Raw genomic sequence first — 27,126 nt, forward strand, 5'->3', positions numbered from 1 at the left:
TTATGGAATTGACTCGACCTCACCACTAAGGTCACCCAAATATCGATTCCTGGTCCTTCTGATAATATTTTTCACCCATTTGGAGAGGCTTTATCAGGCTCTGTTTGGAACCCTCATAAAGAGACATGGATGGTCTTTTCTGCCCTTCTGACCCGTATTGGTAGCCAAGCTCCCTCCATGAAACGTGTTTGGACTCTCTACAGGCCCCTTAAAGTGTGATGCTCGGGATTTCGACCGGCTATTGAACACATGCACCCACTGGACTCTCTTTATATTTTCTGGTAGCCAATTACCTATTAATTCTGTGAATTTGCCCAGTGGTTCCGCCTTTGAGGGCCCCTAGAATACCTACCTCCAGCCCTTGATGCTACTAGGACCGCCTTCCAGCACCTTTTGTCAGACGTCCTTCATTGCGTCTGCTTTGTTTCCATTCCAAGTGCGCCCTGATGAAGGAAGCCTTAATGGCACTTGTCCGAAACGCGCGTCGGCGCTTTTGTGTGTGATGATACGTATGTGAATGTTTGTGTATGAATCTGACTGTACAAAAGGTGTGTATGAGTGAATGGATCTTGTGCCCTCTTTTTGAATTACTTCTGCGAGTCCTAGTTTTTATATTGTATTTTTGTATATGATCCAAAAAAAACCTTACAGATATTACTCTACTGCCTTAATGAGATTAATTTTCTATGAAAACAGTGTATATATAAAAAACCAAAAATAAAAAAGTTTTCTCTGAATAAATAAATTCTTTTTTTGTGGTTGTGTGGGCTATCTGAATGTGCGATTAGATCCTTTTCTGATATTTAGGGAACACCCCTTTTCATGTTTTTCTCTAGTATTCCCTCTTGTCATTTATCGATAGATTCAGGGCCCCTCTCTTGTTTTTTGACTGATTATCATTTTACGCCACACCACTTTCAAATGTCACCAGCCGCCCCTGGCGTTGACGAGTCTTGACACCACCCTGGCAGCGTTGATGGATGACACAGATGCTTTCTCTCTGGTGTCAGAATCCAAAATCAACTTTGATAAGTCTCGGGGCATAGGGGTTGCAGATATTCAAAATTATCGGGAAGGGGGTTGGGGGGCTGGGTGGCTTCCAATGGGAAATGAAGGCAATTACATATCTGGGGATCCAATTGTCTCCTACGTCGAAAGGTCTATACTCCTGTAACATACCCCCTCTTGTAACAGCCCCCTTGAAGGATTTATATCAGTGGGGGAAACTAAAGATGTCATGGTTTGGTAGACTCAGTCTAAAAATGAACTTTATGCCTGGCCTTTTATATGCTCCTCTAACTCTGCAACATTAGTCGATGTCTGTGGTGTGTTGCTTTCTTTGGTGTGACCTTTATCAGGTATGATTTGGAAGCTTTTGTGCCTCTACATCCTTCTCACTGCCCAATGGCTCCATTCCCCCTCCCTGTCTGTCTGTCTAGTGGGTAATTCAGGGACAAGTGGTTGCTACTGCAGGAATGATGTAGAATGGAACCCCAGGTGGCTGGGGTAAAGAAGCCTCCATTATGAACTCTTTTGCATGTCAGCTGAAAGGTGACATGTTTTCCCAACCTACATGAGTAAAAAAACAAAATAATTAAGAGATACTATCACAAACTATGCTGTACAGCGCTGCATAATTTGCATTGTCATGTGGCTAGGACGGGCCCAGGGAGAAAACACTGTCATTTAACATACACGTGTTGTCTTATTTGCCTTCTCCTTCACTCAATGACTTTTGACTCACATTTGCTGCATGGTTCCAGTGGCCCTGCTCCAAGTAAGGTTTGCTAGAAGAAAGGCCGTATATATATAGTACAACAAACACTTTCTGATAACCTCATTTACCGTCCTCCTCACAGTCCTGACCTTGGAGCACGGTGTGCTCGAGGCTCCAAAGTCAGGACTGAGGCAAGGAAGACTGACAACGAGTAATGTCTAACTTGACAGGCAAAACCAGAGATCAGTTTCACAGCAGACACAATGTAATCCAGGTGAGGCATTTCCTGTGTACATTTCACGTTTTACCTCATCTTAGTTTCCTCAAGAGTATTTGATTTGGATTTTTCCACAGATATTTTCTTCTGTTATTTTTTTCAAGTCGAACATGGCTGGTTGAAAGCCTCTACACGTAAGCATATTGTATATGTGATTTGATTCAAATGTAAAGACCCTTGGCTTCGCCAAACCTAACTAGTATGAATGTGCTCTATCCTGCGAGGGTGTAACTGCGCCACAGGGCGGGCGAGGGTGACAGCAGAACCACCAGCTGACCCTGTCGTGTGTGTACCACTTCACCCAGTCTCAGCTTTTAGGCTTACTGCAGATGCATTCTGGGGCTTGTATTTTCTCTAACATTGCGACTTAAAGGTACAGTCTCGGACCCACCCACAGATTTTGAAGCGCCCTGAAATCCGGACTGGGTGAAGAGGCTACACGTCACGCTCTGTAAACACCATGACGGACCTCCAGTAGGTTGACACAGCACAGGCGTCAGGACAACAGAAGCGCACGCCTACGCTCCGTGAGGCGCGGCACTTCCGGACGAGGTGCTAACAATGGGAGAAGCAGGTGGGAGGACCAGCAAGACGAGGCGCTAACAATGGGAGAAGCAGTTGGGAGGACCAGCAAGACCAGGAGCAAACTACAAATACGGCGGGGAGCCACTTCCGGGGGTGGGGGAGGAGCCGCCTGGCGGAGGCCCGCTGCGGGGCTGTGGGTGACACTACCTGGGTTAGAGGTGGGGCTCTCGTCCCGGAGGAGGGGCTACTCCTTGGTGCTGCCTGCTGCTGTAGGAGAACGTCCGATGCTGGGAGGAGTAAACTGGCTGCGGGGAGGAGCCGCCCGCGGGCCCGGGAGGGGATGCCGAGGCCAGGCACCTGCAGGACCGGTTCAGACAGAGCTTTGCAGGGGAGGACCGGGAGCATCCGCTGGAGTGACAGGTGAGTCCTTTTTTTTATACAACCAACATTATGGAAGAGGAAAGTGGGAAATTGAAAAAAATAAATAAATAAGAATCGGGAGATGTATTTCTCCCATTGACTTCTGTTGAAGGAGAAGCAAATTCCAGCGGGAGACGTCCCAGTCCCAAAAAAGCCTATTTTGCCGTGGAAAATCAGGAGACTCCCGCCCGAATCGGGTCAATGGAATGTACGTGTTTTATATCTTCATAGGTCACTATAGTGCGCACGTAAGCTATAGGGATACTTATAGACCGACATGCTTGTGTCGCTACTAACATGAAGCCCTCTCACTCTATCTACCCTGTCAGTGTTCTCTCCACACTTCCTCCGAAGGTTGCTTTCTTTGTTAATAATAAAAAAAATATTCTTATCATTTAATGTTCACTGCAGGGCAAACCACATGCTACTTTATAACTCCGAGTTTTAAGCTGTAGGCGGTATTTTTTACCAAATGTATCATTATGCATTTTATCGATAGCAGAAGAATGAAAGACATATAGACGCGCACAATTAAAACCGACATTGTACACACTGGTTTTTCCAGCAGGCGCATTAACTCCTTGAACTGTGTTATTGGGAGACCAGGCATGCGTTGTATACACATGTAATTCTCATACAGTGCTCGAAGTGGGCGGGATCGGCAGGGTATGGCGTGCCCCTACTTTTTAAATTTAATTAAATCCGTTCCCATACTTTTTTATTTAAAAAATGCGTCCCAGAATGGCAGAAATAGCCAAGGCCAATGGATAAGGCTCAGCCGTTCGTGGCCATTCTGGGACGGGCGGGTTGGGGCGGGGAGAGAAGGAAAAGGACTACGGCTTTTCCTTCTTGCCCAGAGAAGACAAGGACAGTGTCCACATCTGCTCTGGTGCTGGCAGCTGCCCTCCCTTTTCTCTTTCTTCCTCTTATTCCTTCACTTTCTGTCCATGTCTTGCTCCTCACTTGATGAAAACCGTGGCTTTAAACGCTACCGCGGTTTCCCGCGGTACGCGGGAATTTTCAAAAATGGCTTGATCGTGACAAAGCCAGCTCGTCATCCGCGCACCGCAGGTAATGTTGATGATGAGCTGGCTTTGTCATCAGCATCGAAGGGGTTAAGAAACAGCTCTTACATCTTTATTTCCTCTCCTCTCATTCATTTGTTCTCCTGTTAAATGAATCCAAAATGTAAGAAACACTTGCTGGAAATGTGGTCTTTTCCTGATATTTTCTATTTCAAAGCCTCGGGACGAGAGAAAGAAACGTTCAAAATTTGAAAAAAGTAAGACAGAGTGGTCGCAAATTATCCAGATAGGTTTAATTCACACCCAACACATTAGCACCACTTTACAGAGTTTGCCAGTGAAGCGCTACTTTAATTTTCTCGTCCTTCTTTGAACAACATTGTTTTCTCTGGGTAGGGAAGTGCACCATTCCTAGAGGTACTGCAATACCTGATTGATGCTTGGAGTGGAAAACGTTTAATGTGATCCTTGTCAGCTATTTTCCTTATTTTAGTTTATAAAATGTGTACAACAGCTCTGTGTTCACGGATGTGGTCTTTTTTAAACCATACTTTTTTATGTTTTGTTAATGGGCATTGAAACGTGTCCCTTTCGGGCCCTGTAGTCATGTCCTTAACTCTTCAGGCAAAAACACTCATTGATTTCTGAATAATGAGTGTGAAAGCGTTAAGATAACCATGCTGTTCCTGCTTACATTTCGCTGCTTTACGTAATCTTGCATTTCCTACAAGTGTTGCTTTTTCCAGGCAGTTACTACCTTTTTATCTTTTTTTTTTTATCAGGCAGCATATTACTCTTGTCTAGTGCATAATTTTGAATTGAGTCACATCCAGGTGTTTATAGCTAGGCACAATTGGGTTTAGCTGAAGGCAGCGTGATTTTCTCTCAGTGGGGCAGTATGGTGTTCAGTGGGTGAGAGGATGTGGCACTATGGCCAGAGCTGCCGAATTTGGAACTTGGTAAACCAGTTACAGCCTTAATGACCAGTCCCCCATTCCACTCTCCTGAGGGAGCACATTCCCATGCTAGTCCCTAGAAGGCTCGGCTAGAACATAGAAGCCCTGGTGTCTTGGCACCAGCAGGTGGACCCTAGCAGCGGCAAGTGTGGGTTAACCCTGAAGTACACTTCCACACCGAAGTACACTTCCAATCTTGCGGGCAGGCCTACGAAGCAGCACACCCTAATGCGACAGTGACTCTGTCACTGAGATCACAGGGCCCTTGAGGCAAGTCAGCCTCACCCATTCTTAACTCAATTGGCCTTCTTTCAGCAGTAGTAATGCAACGCACCGGGGATCGGCAATGCAGGATTTAAATGCTTTATGCATAAGATCTTCTAACATGTGCTTCCTGCTTTGGGGGCACTGGAATTATACAGCAATGGAGATCAAAATGATGTTGCATTGTCAAGTAAATTATGCATTAAAAAAAGGCTGTAGCATAATGCGGTACATTTTCTGATATTTTATTATTTTTTACACATAACAGTCTCTGCAAAGATTTTACCTCCTTAAAACAATTTGTAACATACAAATGCAGCAGTGAGAAAAGTGACAGGTCAACCTTTGCAAAGGGCCCTCCTCTTCACAGCAACACTAGTCACATTTTTTAGTAACTTTTGATCCGTTTGAGCTACAAATTATTTTTTTAGTTAAAATCGTCAGATTATGCAGCAGTTGATGTATTATGTGCAAATATGGCGAGCTATTCATTTTTGAACTGCTCTTGTGGCAAAAGGGAAGAGAAATGCTGATGACCGAAAATGTATGGCTCGGCGACAAATGGCTTGCAATTCTATTTTTACTTGTATTTGGGACATTCTGTGATAGGAAACATCCCACTTTGTGCATGTATTTTAATGTCAATAACTCATATTAAACTTTAAATAAACATGTAAATTAATTGGTTGAATTAAGTAACGTAATAAGCTATGGCTGGTCAGTGAAGTGCCAAGCAAACACCAAAAAATGGGATATTTTGCTCTTTTTAGCCACACCTCTGACACCACCCACTGACCCAATCCTCAGGTTATTTCCACCATCTGCTTCTCCCACCACAGTTCCCCTACTTTTTCCCCCCACTTTGACCACTGTTCTCATGTTTTCATTTTTATATACCCCAACAAGCATTGTCAAAGCCAATAGGGCTGGCTTGTCTATCATTTTGTAGGAACATGCACATGCCTACAAAATGAGGTGGTCCTTTTTAAGTAAAAATGAAGACAAAGATGCACAAAAGTGTTTATTTGCAGTGCAGGTGGGAAGGACAACAAGGAGAGCGCTGGTCGGGCAACATGGAGGGCGTAGGTGGTATGAAGGAGATCAGAAGGAGAAGAAGTGTCAGAGAAGGAGGGTGAAGGTGGATGAAGCAACACAGAGGATGAGGGGGCAGAAGCAATACAGTCATCAGCAAGGTGGGAAGGAGAGGCAACAGGTAAGGGACGAGGGAGCATAGGTAAGAGGGAAGCACAACGGAGAAAACAAAGGGGTGCACACAGCGCCACCTGGGGTTGGAGTGGGAGAAGCACACAGGCAGCAGTGAGCAACACGGAGTGCAAGGGCAAAGAAGTACACAAGGGAGACAGCTGGAAAAAATATTGGCTCTCGTGGAGTGCTTATCTGAAAAGAACAAGTAGGGCTTGAAAATCAAGCAACAGACGCATATAAGCCACCAATCAAGAGATGGTAAAGAGGCTAAGCTTCATGGGAAGGGCACACACGTGTGTGAGAAGCTGGGACATAAATAAGTAGCAGGTAATGTGAGTGACAGGAAAGCAAACCAATGGTAAGCAGTGGGCGGGCTACAAGCCCCTGTATGTTTTTAAAAAGCTTACAATATATCTTTTGCAACCAGAGAGCTGCACTATTTAGTAGGCTCGACCTAAAAATCAGGGGCACTCTTTTTTCTTCACCGTAGAAGGATAATAGGTTGAGTCCCCTTATTCTGCAGCAGGCACATTAACTGTCTGATTTATTGTCCGTCTGAGCTACTTATCCAGTTCTAAACACACAGTTCTAGGAAACAAACATTGATTTAAATGTGTATCCAAAACATAAAGTGCGTAAAAGCAATCTTAGGTTTGAGACAGCAAAAAATGATCTACAAATTATTGGTGATACCTGCAGGTAACACTTTTGGCTAAAATTGGTTAAGCAAGCCGTGGACACAGATGTGCTTCAGACAGGACTGAAAAGAGATAGAGTTCAGTAAGTTATGTGCATGGTACCTATTGTAACATAAAGACGCGTGCTGAACAAATAGCACCTTGTGAACTTGGAGCGCTTTGGACGCGTGCTGAACTAATAGCACCTTGTGAACGTGGAGCGCTGTAAGTCGATATGCAGTTTCAATCAACATTTGCAAGAGGTGCTTGTCAATTATAAGAGAGCAAACAAATTGCGGGTTAAGTAGCACTGTTCGCTGCAAAGGGACATGCCTTTCTTTAGGAAGCATTTCAACCACAGTGCTTTGTAAATATTAACTATTTAAAATAAAGCTCTGTTTAAACTTTGCTGTGGCTAAAGTGTTCACAGCTTCGCTGGAAAGGATTAAAGTGTGGATGTTAGTTTTACGGGCACATTGGCTAGTTGTGAGGTATTTAATATGTTGTAGGTTCCAAACTAATCAATCAATCAGAGCATTTGTAGAGCGCACTACATACCCGTGAGGGTCTCAAGGTGCTGGGGCGGAAGGGAGGGGTGCTGCTACTGCTCGAATAGCCAGGTCTTGAGTAGTCTTCTAAAGGTTAGTCGATCCTGGGTCTGCTGTAGGAGGATGGGGAGAGTGTTCCAGGTCTCGGCGGCAAGATGGGAGACCGATCTGCCGCCGGAGGTTGTTCTTCGGAAGTGGGGGACGGTGGCGAGGTCGACGGAGCGGAGCTGGCGGTTGGGGGTGTGGAAGGTGAGTCGTTTGTTGAGATATGCTGGTCCTGCATTGTGGAGTGCTTTGTGTGCGTGGGTTACGAGCTTGAATGTGATCCTCTTGTTGACTGGAAGCCAGTGCAGGTCTCTCAGGTGGTGATGTTTCGAGCCTCGTCTGTCCTTCAAGTATGTACAGTATATCTGAAGCCTTGTCTAATTTTTCGTACACTGTATTCCAAGAAGGAGGGAGTAAGAAGTGAGACAGGGTTCGCTGACCTTCCCGAACATTTAACCTCACAAAAATCACAGGAGCAACCCTACCTAGCTCTCTCTCTGTACCTGCCACTTGTGTCAGGACTCTCACACACTGTGTGGAGGTTCCATGCTTCGTCATAGGCTGAGCACGGTAGGCGTTCCCTCCTACTGTTTTCAAATACGTTTTTGAACATTCATAATTCCAGCGTCCCAGATTATGTTTTTGTTGCAGTCCAAAAGTTTCGGAAGAGAGCAAAAATATAAGGTATTTATTATGAGTTTATTCACGGAAATTACAGGTTTTTACATTGGTTGGGCAGACGCAGCCTTTATCATACAATGTGAAAAATGCATACAGAACAGCAACATTATTAATAGGAGCATCTCCTACTTCCCTAAAATACAAGAGGTCTCGGAGGACCGCAGAAGTAATGGAAACTGCTCAATATTATCTACACTTTATTTCTAGACCTTTGAACTCTTATGTTAAAAAATTAATCATTTATTCCTTGGACGTGACAGCAAGTCTGTTGGAAAAGAAATCCTTACTCGTGCGTTCAATCTGATGTACTGAAAATGCTTTCTCCCTCTAGCAGTCTTTTTCCAATATCTTAGTTGCTTCACATATATAACCTTCAATTATTTTAACCAGCTCAGAAGTGGTTCTTCTTCAATCCACCTCTCGGTGGTGCTGGAACAATTTTTTGAGCGGGAGTGCTGACCAGTAGCATCACCTCACTAATGGCTTAAGGGATATGTGACAGTCAGTGTTTGAATAGATAACCTATAATGCCATAAGTAAATCTTTGCAGGGCTTCTTTCTTGCTCATTCTGTTGCTAACTCATTCCAGTTTTATGGGGTGCTGCAGCACCCCCCACACCACTAATTCCAGCGCCACTGCTACTTCTGAAAGACTCAGTTAACTTTGGGGGGACTCGAAATTGCAGATCACACACGTTTCCGCAGTATGCACACAATACGATGAGCTCTCCTTGCACTTGGTTTTAGATCTTTAGCCCAAACATTAATGAAATTCTGGACTCCATGATTGAGTCCCGAATGCACCATGAAGGTGATGTGTGCTGGTCCCTCGCGGCTGCGATCTGGTGTACACTATGTTGGTGGAGGAATGTTCCCTAGTTCCATGGGAGGAAACGAGATCCAGGTCTGGGTGGTAGAAGTTAATTTCTAGATCTTCGTGATGGGAGTGACTTGCATGGACTAGGTGATGGGAGTGAATTTCTAGATCTTCGTGATGGGAGTGACTTGCATGGGGACTGGGTGATGGGAGTGAATTTCTAGATCTTCGTGATGGGAGTGACTTGCATGGACTGGGTGATGGGAGTGAATTTCTAGATCTTCGTGATGGGAGTGACTCGCATGGACTGGGTGATGGGAGTGAATTTCTAGATCTTCGTGATGGGAGTGACTTGCATGGACTGGGTGATGGGAGTGAATTTCTAGATCTTCGTGATGGGAGTGACTCGCATGGACTGGGTGATGGGAGTGAATTTCTAGATCTTAGTGATGGGAGTGACTCGCATGGACTGGGTGATGGGAGTGAATTTCTAGATCTTAGTGATGGGAGTGACTCGCATGGACTGGGTGATGGCAGTGAATCTCTATATCGTGGTGGTAGTAGTGAGTTCCTAGGTCCCGCTGGTGAGTTCCCTGCTATGGCAAGGTATGTACAAGGTGGATAGATTTTAAGCCAGACATCCTGCCGTGTTGTTTTATGAATGTGATGCAGTTGGCCTTCAATTTTATGTGGTCCTGGAGGGGGAGAGCGTCTCGATTCTTCAGAGTTGGGGTGATGTAGAGCTTCTAGCTTGTGTTGTGGCAGACCGTAGTGCATAAGAAGTCTGTTAGGAGTTCCCTCTCAGTATTTTTTGTTTTGTAATGGGCCCTGGGGAGGTGGTGCTCCCCAGTGCATGGTAATGCCCCAGGTCGGGTGGGGGGCACAGTTATAATAATGCCCTGTGGGAGGTCGTTCTGGGGCTCCAAAGAGCCCTAGGAGGGGTGCCCCGTGTTCCCCCTCCTTCTTTTGTGTTTTTTTGTGTGCACACCCACTCATAGACTCACGCACTCACTCATGCACCCACTCACAGACCCACTCAGAGTAGGGCATGCTCAGAGACCCACACATCCACTCAGAGACCCATGCACCCACTCCCAGACCCACTCAGACACATGCACCCACTCGCAGATCCTTTCAAGCACTCATGCAACCACTCACAGACCCACTGAGCAACTCGCACACCCACTCACAGACCCGCTCAGAGACTCACAGACCCACTCAGAGACTCACAGACCCACTCATGCACCCACTCACAGACCCACTCAGAGTAGGGCATGCTCAGAGACCCACACATCCACTCAGAGACCCATGCACCCACTCCCAGACCCACTCAGACACATGCACCCACTCGCAGATCCTTTCAAGCACTCATGCAACCACTCACAGACCCACTGAGCAACTCGCACACCCACTCACAGACCCGCTCAGAGACTCACAGACCCACTCAGAGACTCACAGACCCACTCATACTCACGCATGCTCTCACAGAGCCACTGATTTACTCACGCACCCACATACAAACCCACTTAGAGATTCACGTACCCACTGACTTACCCACTCAGACTCACACAACCACTTATAGACCCACCCAGGCACTCGCACACCCATTCACCCACTCAGAGACTCATGCATCCACTCACAGACCCTCTCAAATGCTCATGTTCTTCTCATGTACCCACTCGGAGATTCTTGCATCCACTCACAGACCCACTCAGACACTCTCACACCCACTATCCTATAGAGCCACTAGTTCACCCACTCTCAAAGGTTACAGGTAGGAAATACAATTTAAAAACACTTTGAAATTCACTGAAAAAAGCAAAGGTTATAATTAGGCTCAGATCTTACTTTTATAATTCCATAGAAATTCAGCAGTTATAGTTACCTGAACTAACTATAACTTGCGCACCTGTAAAGCACTGCTTATGACCTCACATATTACATCACTCATGACATGGTCAGTGACATCACTGATGACATCACTGACGTCATCCACAGAACTGCTCACACCCCATGCAACCTCTCATACACCAACACAGCCACTCACATACTCATTCACAGACCCATACAACTACTGACACACACCCCCACTCATTCATTCGTACAGCCACTCACACAACCATTCCCTCACCCATACAGCCAATCACACAGCCATTCACCCATACATCTACTAACGGAGCTACTCACTCACCCATACAGCCACTCACACATCCATTCAGCCACTCACACATCCATTCAGCCACTCACACACCCATTCATTCATCCACAAAACCACTTATATACCCATTCACACATCACATCGTTACAATCACTCGCACACCCACCCACTCACCTATACAGTCACTTGCGCATATATTTACTATGCAAAACAACCACTCCACTGACTGTCACTTACCCATACCTTCACTCAAACAGCCACCCACTCGCCCACTTACTCACCCAGTCACTCACCCATAGCGCCATGTACACTGTCACTCAGTCACCAATACAGCCACTCGCACACACTCACCCACCCACCCATAGAGTGGCTGCACCCAAACTCTGGAATGCCCTTCCTCAGCACATCAGGACGAGTCCGTCACTCCAACAATTTCGAAAACTATTAAAGACATGGCTCTTCAATCTGTGAGGCGGTGACTATACATAGGAGACAGATGATTTTTAGCGCCGAGACGCCTACGGGTATTTGCTGCGCTCTACAAATGTCAAAAATAAATAAATAAATAAATAAGAGCCACTCACACAGCCCATCAGTCACCCATACAGCCACTCACATACAGCCCCTCACCCACACATACAGCCACTCACACACCCACTCACTCATCAGTACAGCCAGTCAGTGCCCATATACCACTAGAAGGTGACAGTATTGCGCTTTACAAGTGTTGTTTGACTGACTCGCTCACACATGCAGCTACTCGCACACAGACTTATTCACCCATACAGCAACTTACAAACCCACTCACACATTCAGACAGTCACACAGGTACTCAGATGACATATGTTAGAAACAGTATTACTCATTGGTAGTACAAAAAGAAAAGCAGCTTAAGTTATGCAGTAGCTTAGTGTATACCTTTTAAGTCTCAGAACTTTTCCGAAACACCCTCACTGGATGATGTCATCAGTAAGACCATTTGAAATGTCATCAGTGATGTAATATGTGATGTCTTAAGCGGTGGTTTACGGGGGCGTAAGTTATAGTTGGCTCAGGTAACTATAGCTGCTGAATTTCTATTGTTTTGTATAAGTGAAGTCTGTGGCTAACGTCCCTGTAACCGTATATATGTACACATATATTCATTAGACAAAATGTGTGCGTGTGTACACTCGCACATAGTAAGTTATGCAGAAACCGGGACAACCAGGGCACGAGTCCTTAAAAAAAGAAGTGGGGGGACGCTGTCAAAGGAAGTGACGTCACGACATGAAGTGACATCACGAAAGGTGAGCTCCGATCTCGTCCCAGAGGGGCCAAAGAGTGAAGTCCAGCTGTTGGGCGGGGGGACGGCGTCCTCCCGGTAAAAGAAGTGGGGGCACGCCGTCCGCCCGTGTGGTACCCCGACTCGAGCCCTAGGGACGACCACACATAGAATTAGGAACTAAAGGCTCTAGTCCTTCTTTTATGTCTTGCCTGTCGCGGTTTTCATGACTTCTCAAAATCTGGTCACCTTTCTCGGCGTTGAAAGGGAGTTCTCTGATCCGGCTGCTGGGCGTGAGTTTGAAGGTATTTTGGTGGGAGCTCTGAGTGGCGGTGGTAGTATGTCTTCGGGGAGGGACCGGGACTTCACGGGGCCCAGAGGGGTGGTGAGCTCTCTTGTATCTTGCCATCTCTGGTGCATTCTGCTTCTATGTACAATTATTGCCGATATCTAATCTTTCATAGAGGTATAGGTTTGAGCTATCATTCCTATATTATCCAGAATGAGTGATGGTTCTTCGTTGTGTTGTTGTCTATATGTTTTGTGAAGATTTTGCAATCTGCCGGTATCAGCCCTTCCGGCGCGTCCCTGGAGTTTTTAAGTGCTTTGAAGTACACCCGCTTCTAGGCACTGGACAGACAGCTTTGCCTGCTCTCGCAGTGTTAATTAAGCCTGGAGACGGTTTTTGGTTTCCTAATCGCACACTCTGCCGCAGTATTCCCCTCCTTGCATCTTATTTGATGCAGTGGATAAGAGCGCGTGGGCCTGGGGGTCCTTGTCCCAGGGCCTCGGCTCGCAGCCTAGCGCCTAGTTTTACAAATGAACAGGTATTTCTGGATGGGTGGCAGCGTGACATTAGTAGGTGTGGCTCGCCTTGAGTGTCTGTGAGCACCATGCAGACACTATTGTAGTAGGGTCGGAGATTAGATGCCAGCGTCTTATAGCGGCCGAGAGGTTGCAGTTGCAGGCCTTGACAAAGGGGTAGGAGATATTAAAATGTTGGGTTTGGGGGCATAGGGCGGGATCGGGGGCACAGCCTCGGGGAAAGCCGAAGCACGACGTGTATCATCAAAAGATGGAAATGAAACAACAGGTCATGTACAAATGTAATTACGTCTTTGAAATGACGTCTTTTAAATAAAGAAAACTATATTTTACAACATTTCTCAGTATCTGAATGTAAGTAAGTAATATTTTATTTGTATATGATTAATTAAAATCTTTACAAAAATATAAAACGCCATATGACAGTACAAATAATTTAAAATACAGCAGTTACTATTGTCAATTCAAGGTTGTTATTAAGTATCTGAATGAAGTACATACGTTTGATAGCAATGATATGAATGCTTCCATGCCCTCACAACGTTGGCACAAGTTACACAAAAAGTGTCAGAAAATGATACATAATCTTGTAAAGTGGTGGGCCGTGGATCACTCAGTTTGGTCTAGTAGGGAAGCCAGGACTGACTTTCTCAAGTCGGCAGAGACAACAGTAACAATAACATAAAATAGCTTCTCCTTTCTTTCTTCCCTACTTTGCTCACCATCTCGGTTGGACAAACAGAAGAGAGACGCTCAACACCTCAATAATTGTAATTAAACAATGAACACAGCAAGAGTTTGCTCCTCAGTTTCAGAAAGACATGTTCTTCCTGACACTGTTTAATCTTCAGTTCCTACTTCAAAATCTTAAGGGGGAGAGGGAGTTAGGGTCTCCCCCCTACTCCAGAATATGGTGGTATGGTAGATAAATCTGCCCTTTCCTCCACAATGTTGCTACACTCCTTGATCTTGAGCACTGGTCGCAAAGCTCTCAATTACAGCAGCAGAACGTTGGCCAAGCGCATCGAGTTCAGTCTCAAAGCTCTAAGCGTTTCGAAGCAGCTAGCTGGTCCAGTTGAGGGCGGAGCTTGAAAGTAAATAAAATCTCATTGTGCGACGCGCTCCACAAAAATGGAAATTGAGCGTATGTTAACGTTTTTATTAAATAATTGGCTGTTAGGAGTGGCTAGCTGCTGAAAGCTCAAACCACATGTCTTGATCTAGCTCCGCTTGTGGTCTTCTTGGGCCTTCAAGCCCAAACCGAGCGTAGCTTGCATATGGATTCTGCCTACCACCCATGCTCTAACCTCGTGCACCAAGAATTGAAGACTAAGCATTAATATTTGATATAAAACAGGAGAGAAATAAATACCCATCTAGTGGCTTTACTGAACAATTTGAAGACATGTCACCAATCCCGGCTGCCCTGCTGGCAAATTGTTTGATCCTAGGCAAATATGCTTTTTCACCGAGCCTCCTTTTTCTTCTCATATATGAGAGCATCTTCAAATAAATAATTTCAGGATGTGTGCTGTACAGAAAGCTCTTGTGTTCAACTTAATAGACTATAATGTTGCTCCATCTGTAGTAAGATTCTAAACCACATTTTCTGTGACAACTAGCCTGCTTCTTAGCTCACTAATAGCATTGCCATCAGGATAGTGGAGGGTCAGGGTCAGTAAGATTTCTAAATTCAGGTTTAAAAACTATCACTTTAAATGACTAACTCTCAATGTTGTGAGAAAGTCTGATGTCAAAGGTGAAATGCTTTTAATGATGTTTATTGCATGATTTATATGATAAATATTGTCAAGGCTCAGATTACATGATTTGCCCAAAATCACAGGATGTTGAGCCTTCGTTGGGACTGGTTTCCCGGTTGCAGAGTTGGTAGACTCACCCAGGGCTTAATTTGAGCAGGTAATTGCAGGTGGGGCCACCAGCACTCATTTTTGGGTACCAAGGCATATGTTTCATTAAACTTTCACCCAGAACAAGAGAATGCAAGGCAGGAAAAAGTGGAAGGAGGAGCGAGAGAAAGATGGAAAAACAGTGATTTAAGGGAGCAAGAACTTACCAGTGTGCGGTAAAGAATCAGGAATGACTTGAGTGAAGGATGAAAGAGACATGAGGTGAAACCAGGACTTGGCAGCCTTGCCATCCGTCACTCCCTTCATCTGGCAGCGCCAAACCAGGCTTCTGAGTAAGACTATGGGCCTAAACACTTATTCTTTTACAAATTAAGCACTGGATTCATCCCAGTCAAACCTGTGATAACCACATCATTGCAGTAGTATGCAAGATGATTTATGTAGGAGCTGGTTATAGCTGGATGAATGCAGCACTTACATTTAAGGCTAGGTGACCAAGCGCTAGACCGCCCATGTTTTTCAGACATTACTTTTCCATTTATGGATTTTAATGCAACACAGTAGTGCACTCTGGGAGTTGTATGCTTGACAGTTGAACTACTTGTTCTAACACACCTGATGGCAGTAATGTTTTTAAAGGAAAGGCTAGGATTAGAAAGGTTCTATTCCAGTGAAATGGGACCATCTTGTTTGTTCAAGGCACGTGTGCATCTTGCCGTTGCAGGGCAAAACCTATCTTTCATCCTGTTGAGGTGGATACAGGAAGTGCCGCTGAGCTGGGCAATAGATGCTCTTGTTATTTGCAGCACAACAAAGTGTTAAACTACTCTCCAAAGTACTATGTTTATTTAAAAGGCTAATCTACGTTTGGAAATATTTGTATCACTGATTTATGAAGGTCGGTATTGTAGTGAGGCAGGCGCCCTTGAATTTTGAGCAGCGTGTTCCTCCTTTCCACTGTATGTTGACGTGGTGGCTTGTTCGTCCATCCTATCTACACGTAGACAAAATGGCGGCAGTGATGAGCTTCATGATTGGGCTATCCAAGCTACGAGGAGCCTTTGAGAGATGGTGTAGGGGACAGAGCCAGTCAGATGGCTTAATCAGTAAAGCAATCGCTGCTGTCATCTGATGTGAGCCGCGGAGCCCAAGCTCCCCTTTCGACAGCGTCAACTCGGGTTGATAAATAGAAGTGTGAACACCACCAAACTCCACCAGGGAATGCATCCCTCAGAACACATTTCAGTGTGGTACTCCGCATTACTGCACTGAAATGCGTTGTCACGCATAATGCATAGTGTCTCACAGCTGCCACTGATGGCTGGCTGTTAAAACTGTTAAGTATGGCAGCGCGCCATGCCCCTACGGCTCTCACAGGCTTGCAGTTGAGCTATTAATTAAGGCTCCTGGCAGGGTGAAGGTTCACACTGCTACAACGTATCACCTTGAACACCCATAGAGCGGCCAACCAATCAGGTTGTGTGCTTCAAGCCGAGCCGCGGGCCTGTCACATCCTGCTGTCAGAGCGGGTCAGGGAATATTGTGAAGAAAAGCGGAGGCCGGTTAGTGTTATGCGCGGCTCCGCAAATGTATTCCAATATGGCGCTAGCAGCATCGAGTTGCCTGCTGCTCGCACCGGCCCGTTGCCTGCCGGGCGCTATCAGCCGTTTTGTTTAACGCCCCCCTTGACCCCAATTCAATAATGCCGAACCCGAGGAAGTCTGAGAAGAGTGAGTGACCCAGGTTTGCAGCAGCCGCCAGGACAGAGTCTGCATGTCACTGGACGACCCGCCCGGGACTCACTGGCCTGCAGGCTGACTATTAACTGATACCGCCCGGGCCGGAAAACACGAATCACTGCGGTGCGCAGTGCCTCGCGGCCTAAATGAGCCGGCAACCACTGCCTTGCAGAAATGTACTGTGTCAAGTAATTCTTGAAGCGGAGCGTCACTATCCCACTCCTCCGGACTCTGCAGCCACTGCCCAAACCAGTGCCACTAGCTTCTGTGTGATTTACACAATGAATGGCAGCGCGCGGTTAGGCAGCTGCAGCCTGCAGTTAGTGCCTGCCTATGTTAGTACTAATGATGAAAAAGGGTTCAGGCAGATCAGGTCGTTTTACCCCTTTTCTAGGTTTGCCCGGCGTTAGCCGCTTCTCACCCAACTCACAATTTACCAAATAAAGAGGCAGGCGCTGGAGATTGGAAGGCAGGAAACAGGAGTTTATTTCCGACGGAACGGAACACGTCAAATCAGACAACAGGGTATCTTCTCGAGGTGCTCTCTCAACATCTCTGAGGCCTGGCCTCTTATACACTGGTTTATTACTTTATTACATGCAACACATTCTTAGTAATGCTTTAAAGTACGGAGAAAGGCGTCTTTGGAATCCCCGGTTCAGGTCCGCTCCCACACATATCTACAGTAGGAGTCCCCACCCCTAATCTCAGCATGATGGCTATCGCGCAGCTGGGTATTCCGCTGGGAACAGAAATGCGGGTAATCGATCGGATCTAGGGGTGTGAGGGCATTGATTAATCCCCGCTCCTTTGAAGTGAGGCGAGGTCCTACTGTAGAGGCAATAAACCGCATCTGTTGGGCTAAGTGATGGCCTGGGGTCGGGCCGAACAATCGGGCAAGGAGGAAGAGGTTATCAAAGGGCCTGTTTTATGAATGAGATGAAAGGGTGTGGGGGGTTCAGCGCGGGATGTGGCTCGGAGGCAGGGTCGCGCTGGAGGTGCGTTTAGGGCCAAGCAGGAGAGACCGGGGGCTGTCGAAGGGGGGGGTGTGTGCTTGCGAAGCCGGGGTGTGAGGGGGTGAGACGCGCTGGCTATCGGCAGTAGGCAGAGGGATCATGGCATTCAAAAATGGCTGCTGCTTACGCGCACGCATGGATCCGAAAGGAGACAAGATGGCGCCGATAATGTTTACGCCACGATCTAGATTTTAACACTAAGGTGAGTCACACTGCGGGATATTTTCAATATTGCTGGCCTGGACCCCCAGTTGCTAACTTCATATTTGTGCTCGATGTCTTGCAGTACACCACTCAGAATGCTTGTGAACACTGCAAATCACATTAGTTTCATCCCAGACTATTGCTGGATGGATAAACTACTCATGAAAACACTTCAGCTGTTGTAAGGGGATAGGTGCTAGGAATAACATTTGCTAGACTGGAGTACCCACGAAATTGTCATTGTGCTGTTATAATGTGTGTCTGATGTAAAGTGCTCTGACAACCTTCTCTGGTATGAGCAGCACTATAGAACAAATGAGCTGTTTGTGAGAGAGGTACCGAAAAATATTAGAGTGCTTTACAAATGAAATAGATGATATAAGGCATATAAATGATACTACACAATGGTGTTGGGCCATGTTTGATAGACAAAGAGCATTACAGTAGAAATTACAGCAGTCCCAAATATTGAGTAAAAGCAAAGCCATAGGTCAATTGCAGCAGTTTTAGGATATTCTTAGTTTCTCGTTGCTCAAATGGGTGCAATTTCCTATATTTATGTTTCCCTCATCTTCATTGCTTGATTTTTGCTCTTGCGAAAGTGTCACTCATAGTCATAGAAATGTCACTCATAATTAAAGAAATTATGAAAATGTCCCATTCCTCCATAAAGTTTCAATACATGGTGCTTCAGGACTTCCTCCTCAATTTATAATGTTGGCACTTGTTCTCCACTATCAGCCGATCCCAAGCTCTCCAGTCTAGAGTACTGCTTTACAACTGTTCTTCTTGACACAGCCATTGTAATTACATGTTTATATCCATGATAAACTTGTGAATTTTACCTATGTATCCAGAACCCGATTTCCTTTATTTGTTGTTGACTATTTTGTAATTGTTTTTTTTTAAAGATGGCCACCGGAAATTAAATGCATTACAATTCTGTTAAGAACTGTGGAGTAGACATTTAATTTGATCAACAGAATTGGAAGTATAAGAAAATTACACAGGGAGGAAGATTACATAATTATTTCAGTCTGTCACGTCGCAAAGATTTATTCAAAGGTTTTGGGTCACTCTGGCGTCAGCTTGCCACGAGTGGCATAGTACATCAGACATTACTGCTGGATCCCCTCCTACATTTGCGAACTCTTCGTGTGGGTCATAAACATAAGCCACACCCTCTCAAACCTGCACTCCCCGTCTTGTATATTGGATGATAACTTCCAAACAATACATTACAATGACAGCTGCAATATCAATCTCCATGAATTTGTGGTCAAAGGATAAATATTGCTTTCACCTGACTCTCCCAGTAGCAACGTCCATGGCTGATGTGGCTGAGAAATTCCCAACATGGACCTGACGTGTGATAGTATCTCAGACCAATACCTTTGTATAATAATACAAGACCACCATGAATGGAGTAGTGTACTTTTTCTCTACAAACCTTCTAACATGTATTGGCCCCCCTCCAAATTTTGCTTTCAATATTGTGGTAAATGGTACCCCCTTGTCATAAGTTTATATGCATTTTCTGTATCCTGCACACATTTATTGGCTGCCTTTTTCCAAACTGTTGGCCATGTTTCACCTAATATTTACATTTCTTGGTCTCTTTCCCGGTTCAATACAAATTTGTGTTTTATTAGCAGTCTGAGCTCTTAGGTATATCGGTTTAACCTGGTGAAGCCCTTTCACCTTCATCTATTTGCAAACGGGGAGCTTGATCTATAGTCAGTGCCTGGATGTTCTGGCCCATTCATCATATATGACCATACAGACCCGCCTCCCAATCTGGTGTCTGATGCCAGATTGTCAGGTGGGAGACGTCACGTATCAAGGTGCCTCTCTGCCATACACTCGGGAATTTTGATGGGATTTGCTCACCCCTAAACATATGGGGATCCAGTAAAGAGCAGGTCAGTATCCATACCAGGAATCTATACCGCCATATATAATGAATTTCCGCACGCCTCAGGCTTTAATACTTTAAAAGACAAAAATGATGCCCTGATGAAGTCCACATGTAGTGGACGAAATGCGTTGGCTGTCTGTGTCATTCTATTGTATGTGGTTTCCCTTGCTTGCTATTGACAAATGTCTAAAGCCGGAAAATAAGTGCTAGTCCCCAAAAATGAGTGCCATTGCACACAACGAGCAAATAAAATAAGCACTGCTTGTATTCATTTGTGTCTCTGCAAGATATCTGTGGGAATCGAATTTATTTTGTCCCCCTCCAAGAGACGTGCTGAAGTTATTCTGCAGTTTAATTTTATGCCATTGTGCCTATATTTTATATTTAATGTGTCGCTCTAATTCCTTGCGCTTGAGGTATCCAAGTGCTTGTATTGTGTGGTGTCAATTCTTGGCTGACACATTACGTAGTCATTAAGATATTTCCTTTGGGGACAGTGCCAGTGGGGCAGGGTCAGGCTTTCTTTATGAAGACCTCATGAAGGCTTTTAATTGAGTTATTAAGAAGAGACTGGTGCCTGCCCTGTGTGGAATGTCCCTGCATTCTCAGAGCTGCCCTGTGAGCGTACTGCCAGCACCATGACGTAAGCAAGGCAAGGTGGAGGGTCTTCCACTGGTGAGGATGGATTTAGAAGGACAGTGACCCGTTGGTGCGCAATGAAGACTACAACAAGGGTGAAGGTACCTCAAGATTTACCACGGCTTTTCATGACCAGGCCCTTCACAGACTTTTTCACTCTTAGAACCCTGGGCAGAAAACATTCCCCAGCTACAGGGCGGGCTGGGCTGGCCGGTGGGTCACTTTTTAGTATTGCCTGAAGGGCTTGTCTGTCAGCTCCGTGTGGGGGCCGTTTTTGGGAAGTTTTTCTGCCTGTTTTACGGTCTGGAGTTGTTTTCACTGCTGAATTCCCTTGGATTTCCACATACATTACCAGCAGCAAGCACACATCCATGCAGTCTCCCATACCTTTTCAAAACACCTATACAGCATGTCTTTAAAAGTTCAGTTCTGCCCCTATTTGCAAATGTGGGCCAGTTCTTTTTAAGTCTATCTGCTTCGCTAGTGGGGACTGCTTATATGGCTACAGGAACTGAGAATGACAACACACGCACACCACCATTTGGTATTATGCATCTAGATAAAAAAAAACTACACATTTGTCCCTTGGTGAGGTCCTACTAAGTAGCTTGAGAGGGCTTAAGACGAATTTTAAAATTCCATTGTGTTCAACCAACTGATATCGAATGATTACAATATCGTTTGGAGTTTCAAAATGCACCGTCTATTGCCAAGCTTGTGCATGACTTAATTCCTGTGTAGTTGAACTGCACCAATGGTTTGTGAATACAACTCACGAGTCAAACCATAGAAGTAGGGTTTAATTAGAACAAGGGAAAGCGAAAGTGAGATCTTGCACACACTTTCAGCCTGATGACATCACTGGGCGGACCTTCTGTCGCACCCTCACTGGTCTGTGTGCCTCTGAGGAGGTGGGGAACAAGCAAAGAATATGGACTTCAGAAGGTAGACACTGCTTTTAGACCTAGGTTCACCCTCTGAGACCACAGATGGCAATGGCGGGCCGGGAGTACCAAAGGGAATGCTAAGTGTAGAGGATGCCAGCCCTGGCTACTGGAATGCCGCATCCCAGCCTGCACTAGCCCACTTTCTGTTTCGCTCTGTCATCCGTTGTGACAAGGATCCCAGTGTCACAATCTTGGAGGCTCTCTTGGGTCCTTTCCTTGCTTCCCTCTCTAACGGGGAATCGTTCATCATTAATTTGCCAAGAGACAAGCTCTGCTGTGTCTATCTGTTCCCTTTTTAGTTCATAACCTCGGTATTATATTTGATAGCTCATCCATTTCCTTATCTGTCCAAATCTTCCTCCTTGCTTTTTACCAGTAAGTTTTAGTTTGTCATACCGGTCGCCCTTCCTGCCTGCGTAGAAAGCGAGACCAGCACAGGAGCGGAAATCCTGCCCAACCAGAGCTTTGTGACCATGCCTTTAGACTAACCTTTAAAATTCACTCCTTTTTAATTTATCCCAGAAACCAACAGCTGCTATGTCTAGGGTCCACTCCTGATCTTTCCTTTGCTTTCTCGTAATTGTTGTGCTGATATGTCTCTGTTGGCATGGGATGGGGAGGGAAATTCATGTAGGCTGCTCCACCATCCAAAGGGGCCTTTGTAGATCTCAAATCCAAGGGTGGGTAGGGCCACTCTTCAACAAAGCTGGTGAGAGGAACCTACATGAAGTGGCACATCTGGTAAAAAAAAAAGACTTTTCAGTGTGTTCCAAAATGAATCTCTATGTGCAGGTCCGCAGAGATGATGGTGAGTCACAAGGCAAAGATGAAGGCCATTATGCACATATACACAGTAGATCTTTATGTAATGACAACACTTTATCCTCACCCTGACATGCAAGTGAGTCGGAGTCTGGGAACATTTTTTGCTCTACCATATTGGAAAGAGTTGAGGAGTAACCAATCTTAGGTACAAAATAAGTATTCCAGCGTTCAATGGCGCTCCTAAAGATGAGACTATGCGTCAATGATATGTACATGGTGTGCAAGTTGAAAACGGATGGACAGACCCACGTGATCACAAGACTGATTGATGCTTAGGGAAGCCACCCTCACCTACCATCAAGACATATTGCTAACACTGCGGGGTGGGGAGGCACAGAGAGAAGATGGAAGTGGCCACTAAATGTTTGCAGGAGAATCACTTCAGTTAATCTGCTTTGCACCAGGCGTGCATACGTGTGAACTCGAGTTTGGTGTAGAAAACTACAACATTATCTTCAAAGGTATTGGCTTTCTGTGAATAAGTATTTAAAACTAGACCTCAATAAACCGGTGCAGCCAGTGGTTCTGCTCCACCAACTGATTCGATTTCACCCACTCTCCTAAATAGAGAAAGAACTAACAGAACTAAAAAGGGCAAATATTAAGAATATCAAGCCTCGCCCCATCCCCCACCCCCTCAACCCCCATGGTTACCGCCAATAATGGTTATGAGGAAATCCTTAAGTGAACTAAGAATATTTGTGACATGAGGCATCTAAGCAAAGAAAATGTTATTCATCCAAATAATCGTCACAAATATGAACTGAATGTATTTGTTTGTCCTAGTGTACCAAGAGCATGTAATTTAGATTTAATGTATTAGATCAAAGTAACTTTTTGTAGAAAGTTGTTCCGTTCAGTGTTCTTAACTGAAGACTCCATGGGGCTAACATTTTGTACTCTAGACAAAGTAATGTGTTTATTTTTGGCTACATTCAGAGACCTTCTCACATGCCCCTGATTGCCATATAGCCCATTCTGCCACTCAACCTCTGCCTCAGCATTGCCTGTCTACACCTGCATTCGTTCATCATCTTCAGTCAAAAATGTCCAAGTTTGCCAAGGAGGTTATTTCTGTGTCTTTGGGTTTTTCTCTCGTTACTGGAACCCCGAAAAACACACTTGATGCTTTTCACATTTACAGTGTAGCCTGATACTCTTTTTTGTTTTACTGTAAAGAGTCTCCTTTTCCTTGGACAGTCAAGAAGGAAAAAATAGACCTTCAGTGTCCTTCCACAACTGGATTACAACAATTCACTCTAACAGAGTCTCCCCAAATATTTGTTGGCCAGCAGCGCGAGAAGAACGGCTCCATAGGTTATGCATTGGGAGCTGATAAACTGAAGGGGGCTACACCCTGTCTTACCTCTGCATTGGTTACTGCCTGAACGCGTCTGCAGGTCCTCTGCACCAATTATTGTGTCTGATGTTGCCTGCAGCTGGTAGAGTGCCAAAGAGCCAGTGAGTCTGAAACTCTGTACCTGCTTATTGTCTCCCACGAGGCGACACACGTTTCAATCCAAAATTTTGTTCATTGTGGAGAAGAATTGAAAAAGAACTTGCCACCTACCGGAATACCTTTTGCCACTTATGTGAAGACCCCTCCTGCTACAACATTTTGTCGTTGAGTTGTTGAAAGACCTGCGCGGAGATGCAGCAGAACTCCGGCTGCAGTTGGAAGTCAATTCTGTCAAAGGAGGAGCCCCGTGTAGAGATGGAAAGAGTCCCTGTGACTATGGAGGAGTACTCTGGGGCCGTCCACCCTCTAGTCCATCATACAGGGTCAGCAATGGCTGCTGGGTGAGAGGATCCCAGTGGGGAAGGTGGTCAAGAAGTTGGCTGGACAGAGCAAAGCATCAAGAATATAAGGCAATGGACAGAGCTATGGAGAGAGAAAGGGTGAAAAGAAATCTACCAAATGGTTGGCAGCAAACATGTGAGAAGCACCAGGAGCTAAGAAGTGCTGCCACATGCTGGGCAGTGCCATAGAAAGGAAGTCTGTGGACTAGACTTGAGGGGAGACAGGACTTGTGTGAAAGTCTCTGCTTTATTCATGTTTTAGATGTCAGGCGAGATTCAGCTTGATTTCTACCAACATGCCTTTAGATGTTCTAACACTGGGGTGGTCAGCGTGTCTTGGTGGGGTAGTTTGGTTTTGGAAAAGTGAGTGCAAGCAATGGCACTCACGAGGGTAGGTATGCATGACGTGGACCCATGGCATCAATTAGTGGTAGACGCAAGGTCACCAGATAAGCCAGAACCTGGGGGCGATGACGAGAAGGCAGTCGGGGGGTCACCAGAAAAGCCAGTGTTTGGCTCCTTTGATCAGTGATTTGATGGCGCCCAGTGCAGGTCATCAGAAATTTTAACTAATGTTAAAGGCACCCAGCATTGGCCACCAGTGTCTCTGCACTGCTCATGTGAGCGCTGAGGCTATGTTGCCCATCACAGGCCAAGAGATGACAGAACATGCACTGTCATGAAGTTGCTCAATGCCTCACACCTGATTGTGCACACAGGAGAGCAGAGCACCTTTGACCCCACAGAACCGGCACTGACGAAGAACTTCCATCAAAGAAATTGACAGGGAAGAGAGACTAAGGAGCAGTGTCCTGTTTTCTTCTTGTGGTGGGAAAGACAAGAGGTTTACAGGGATTTCCCATGCTCTGCCATGCCTGTTGTGTTTAAATGAACAGGGGAATTTTTAAAGAGCGGAGTGAACACCAGAGCTTCATGAGGTTCTTATGAATGGTGGAAAAAATGTATTTTCCAGACTTTTTCGCACTTGCATGTAGTGTGGGAAGACTGAAATGTATTGCTGTGTATCAGTTTGTGTTTATGGAGATCCATACACCTAATTTGAGTGGGAATATGTTTTAGATTTTTGTAAACAATGCGAGTGGTTGCCACTTTTGCAAGACCTACCAATGCTGTCATTTTGGGAGCTTTTCTCTCTTCTAGAGTTTGGGAGGAGTATTACTGTGGCAGGTTGGGGAAGAAAGGGCAGTGTTTTTCTGCCGGTTGATGTGCAGACATACACATTGTGCATGTACAGTGACTGTACGTGTGATACACAAGAGTGGAGTTTGAACAAATGTACACATTTGTGTGTCATTTTGGAATTGCGTACTAATTGTGCATATGTTATTGTGGGCAAGAGGACCACCATGTCACGTTGTGATCTTGGTGTAGCCAAGGTGGTCAGATGGTGTCCCTGGTGTTTGGTGTGCAATGATGTTGAAGTGCAGCTCTACCCTAGCCTTTGGTTTGGGGATTGAGGCGTACCCTGCCACAAGAGAAGAAGCTTTGAATATTTGGGAAAGTTTAATAAATTTGTGTATGGCAATGTAAATATGGGGAAGTTAAGTAGCTGTTGTGAGGTTTGCATACTGTATTGCAAAGTTGGGGAAGGAGTTCCCTTTTGCGAGAAAGTATTGTTGTGGCTGGGAGGCACAAATTTCACCTAAGTGTGCTCTGGGACCAGTCGTGCGTGGATTACTTAAGATTGAGGAGTGTTGTGTGTTTTTTGTTTCACCTGTATGTGCTCTGGGACCAGTCGGCATTACTGTAGGCAGAGTACTTTGGTGATTGCTTTTGTTGGTGCATGGGATTCAGCTTTCATGTACTGGATTCAGTCATCATTGTGGATGGATGGAAGAATCTGACTTGACTTCAGCTGTCCCAGGTGTAGGGTGTAGTATGTAGGTTCTTGCATGTCCTGGTATTTTATGCCTTTGTTGCAGTGCACTGACGTGGACTGGTGTTGGGGGGGTAGGACTGTACTGCACTGGTGTTTGAATATTGGGGTCTCAGAAGTTTCAGTCTGTACCTACCGGAGACTGTTGTGTGTGAGGGACTTTCCATCTGATGTTTGTGCAGCTTCCAGAGTTCATGGTGCCCTGGTATTTTATTTATTTATTTTTATTTAAAGCCATTTGTAAAGCGCCTGGTTACTCAAAAGACAGAGTGTCCCGGCGCTGAATACTGCAATGACGCTTAGAGGAAGGAACGTGGGAGAGCCAATTCAAGGGGAGAGGAAGGGAAGGGGTTAACTGCGTGGGAATAGGAAAGTTTTAAGTTTTCCCCGAAACCTGGATTCAGAGGGTTCCATACGGATCTCAAGTGGGAGCTCGTTCCAGCATTTAGACGCCAGATATCTAAACGAACGGCCGCCCATCCTGGCTCTGGTAATTTTAGGGATTTTGAACAGCATTGCTCCAGAAGATCTTAGATTTCTGGTGGGGCGGTGTGTTGTAAGAAGGCATTTTAGATATTCTGGCCCCGCGTCTTGAGCGATGCGATGGGCAAAGCATAAGGCCTTAAATTTAATTCGTGCCTCAATGGGGAGCCAGTGGAGTTTGGACAGGGCAGATTTCCCTGAGGCTCTGCGAGGAAGCTTGAGCACTAGACGTGCAGCGGCATTCTGAGCACACTGGAGTTGGTGAAGTCCTTTTCTGCTCAAGCCTAGTAGCAGGGCGTTCCCGTAGTCCAAATGGGTGGTTACTAGGGCATGAACAATGGTCTTCCTGGAGTCTATGGGGAGGAGATCTAATACCTTTCGG

The 27,126-nt window shown here is 45.5% G+C and overlaps 1 protein-coding gene across 1 annotated transcript in view; it reads left to right on the forward strand.

The window, feature by feature from the left end:
• The first annotated feature begins 2,479 nt into the window (after positions 1-2,479).
• The window catches only part of LOC144756178 (carbohydrate sulfotransferase 5-like), an 80,235-nt gene continuing 55,588 nt past the window's right edge, over positions 2,480-27,126 (forward strand). Inside the window, exon 1 of the mRNA XM_078645765.1 lies at positions 2,480-2,939. Coding sequence (XP_078501891.1) covers positions 2,860-2,939 — 80 coding nt within the window. The 5' untranslated portion in view covers positions 2,480-2,859. The remainder of the gene's footprint in view (positions 2,940-27,126) is intronic.

Source organism: Lissotriton helveticus, chromosome 5_1 (genome assembly GCF_964261635.1).
Source record: "Lissotriton helveticus chromosome 5_1, aLisHel1.1, whole genome shotgun sequence".
In the NCBI taxonomy this organism is placed as follows: Eukaryota; Metazoa; Chordata; class Amphibia; order Caudata; family Salamandridae; genus Lissotriton; species Lissotriton helveticus.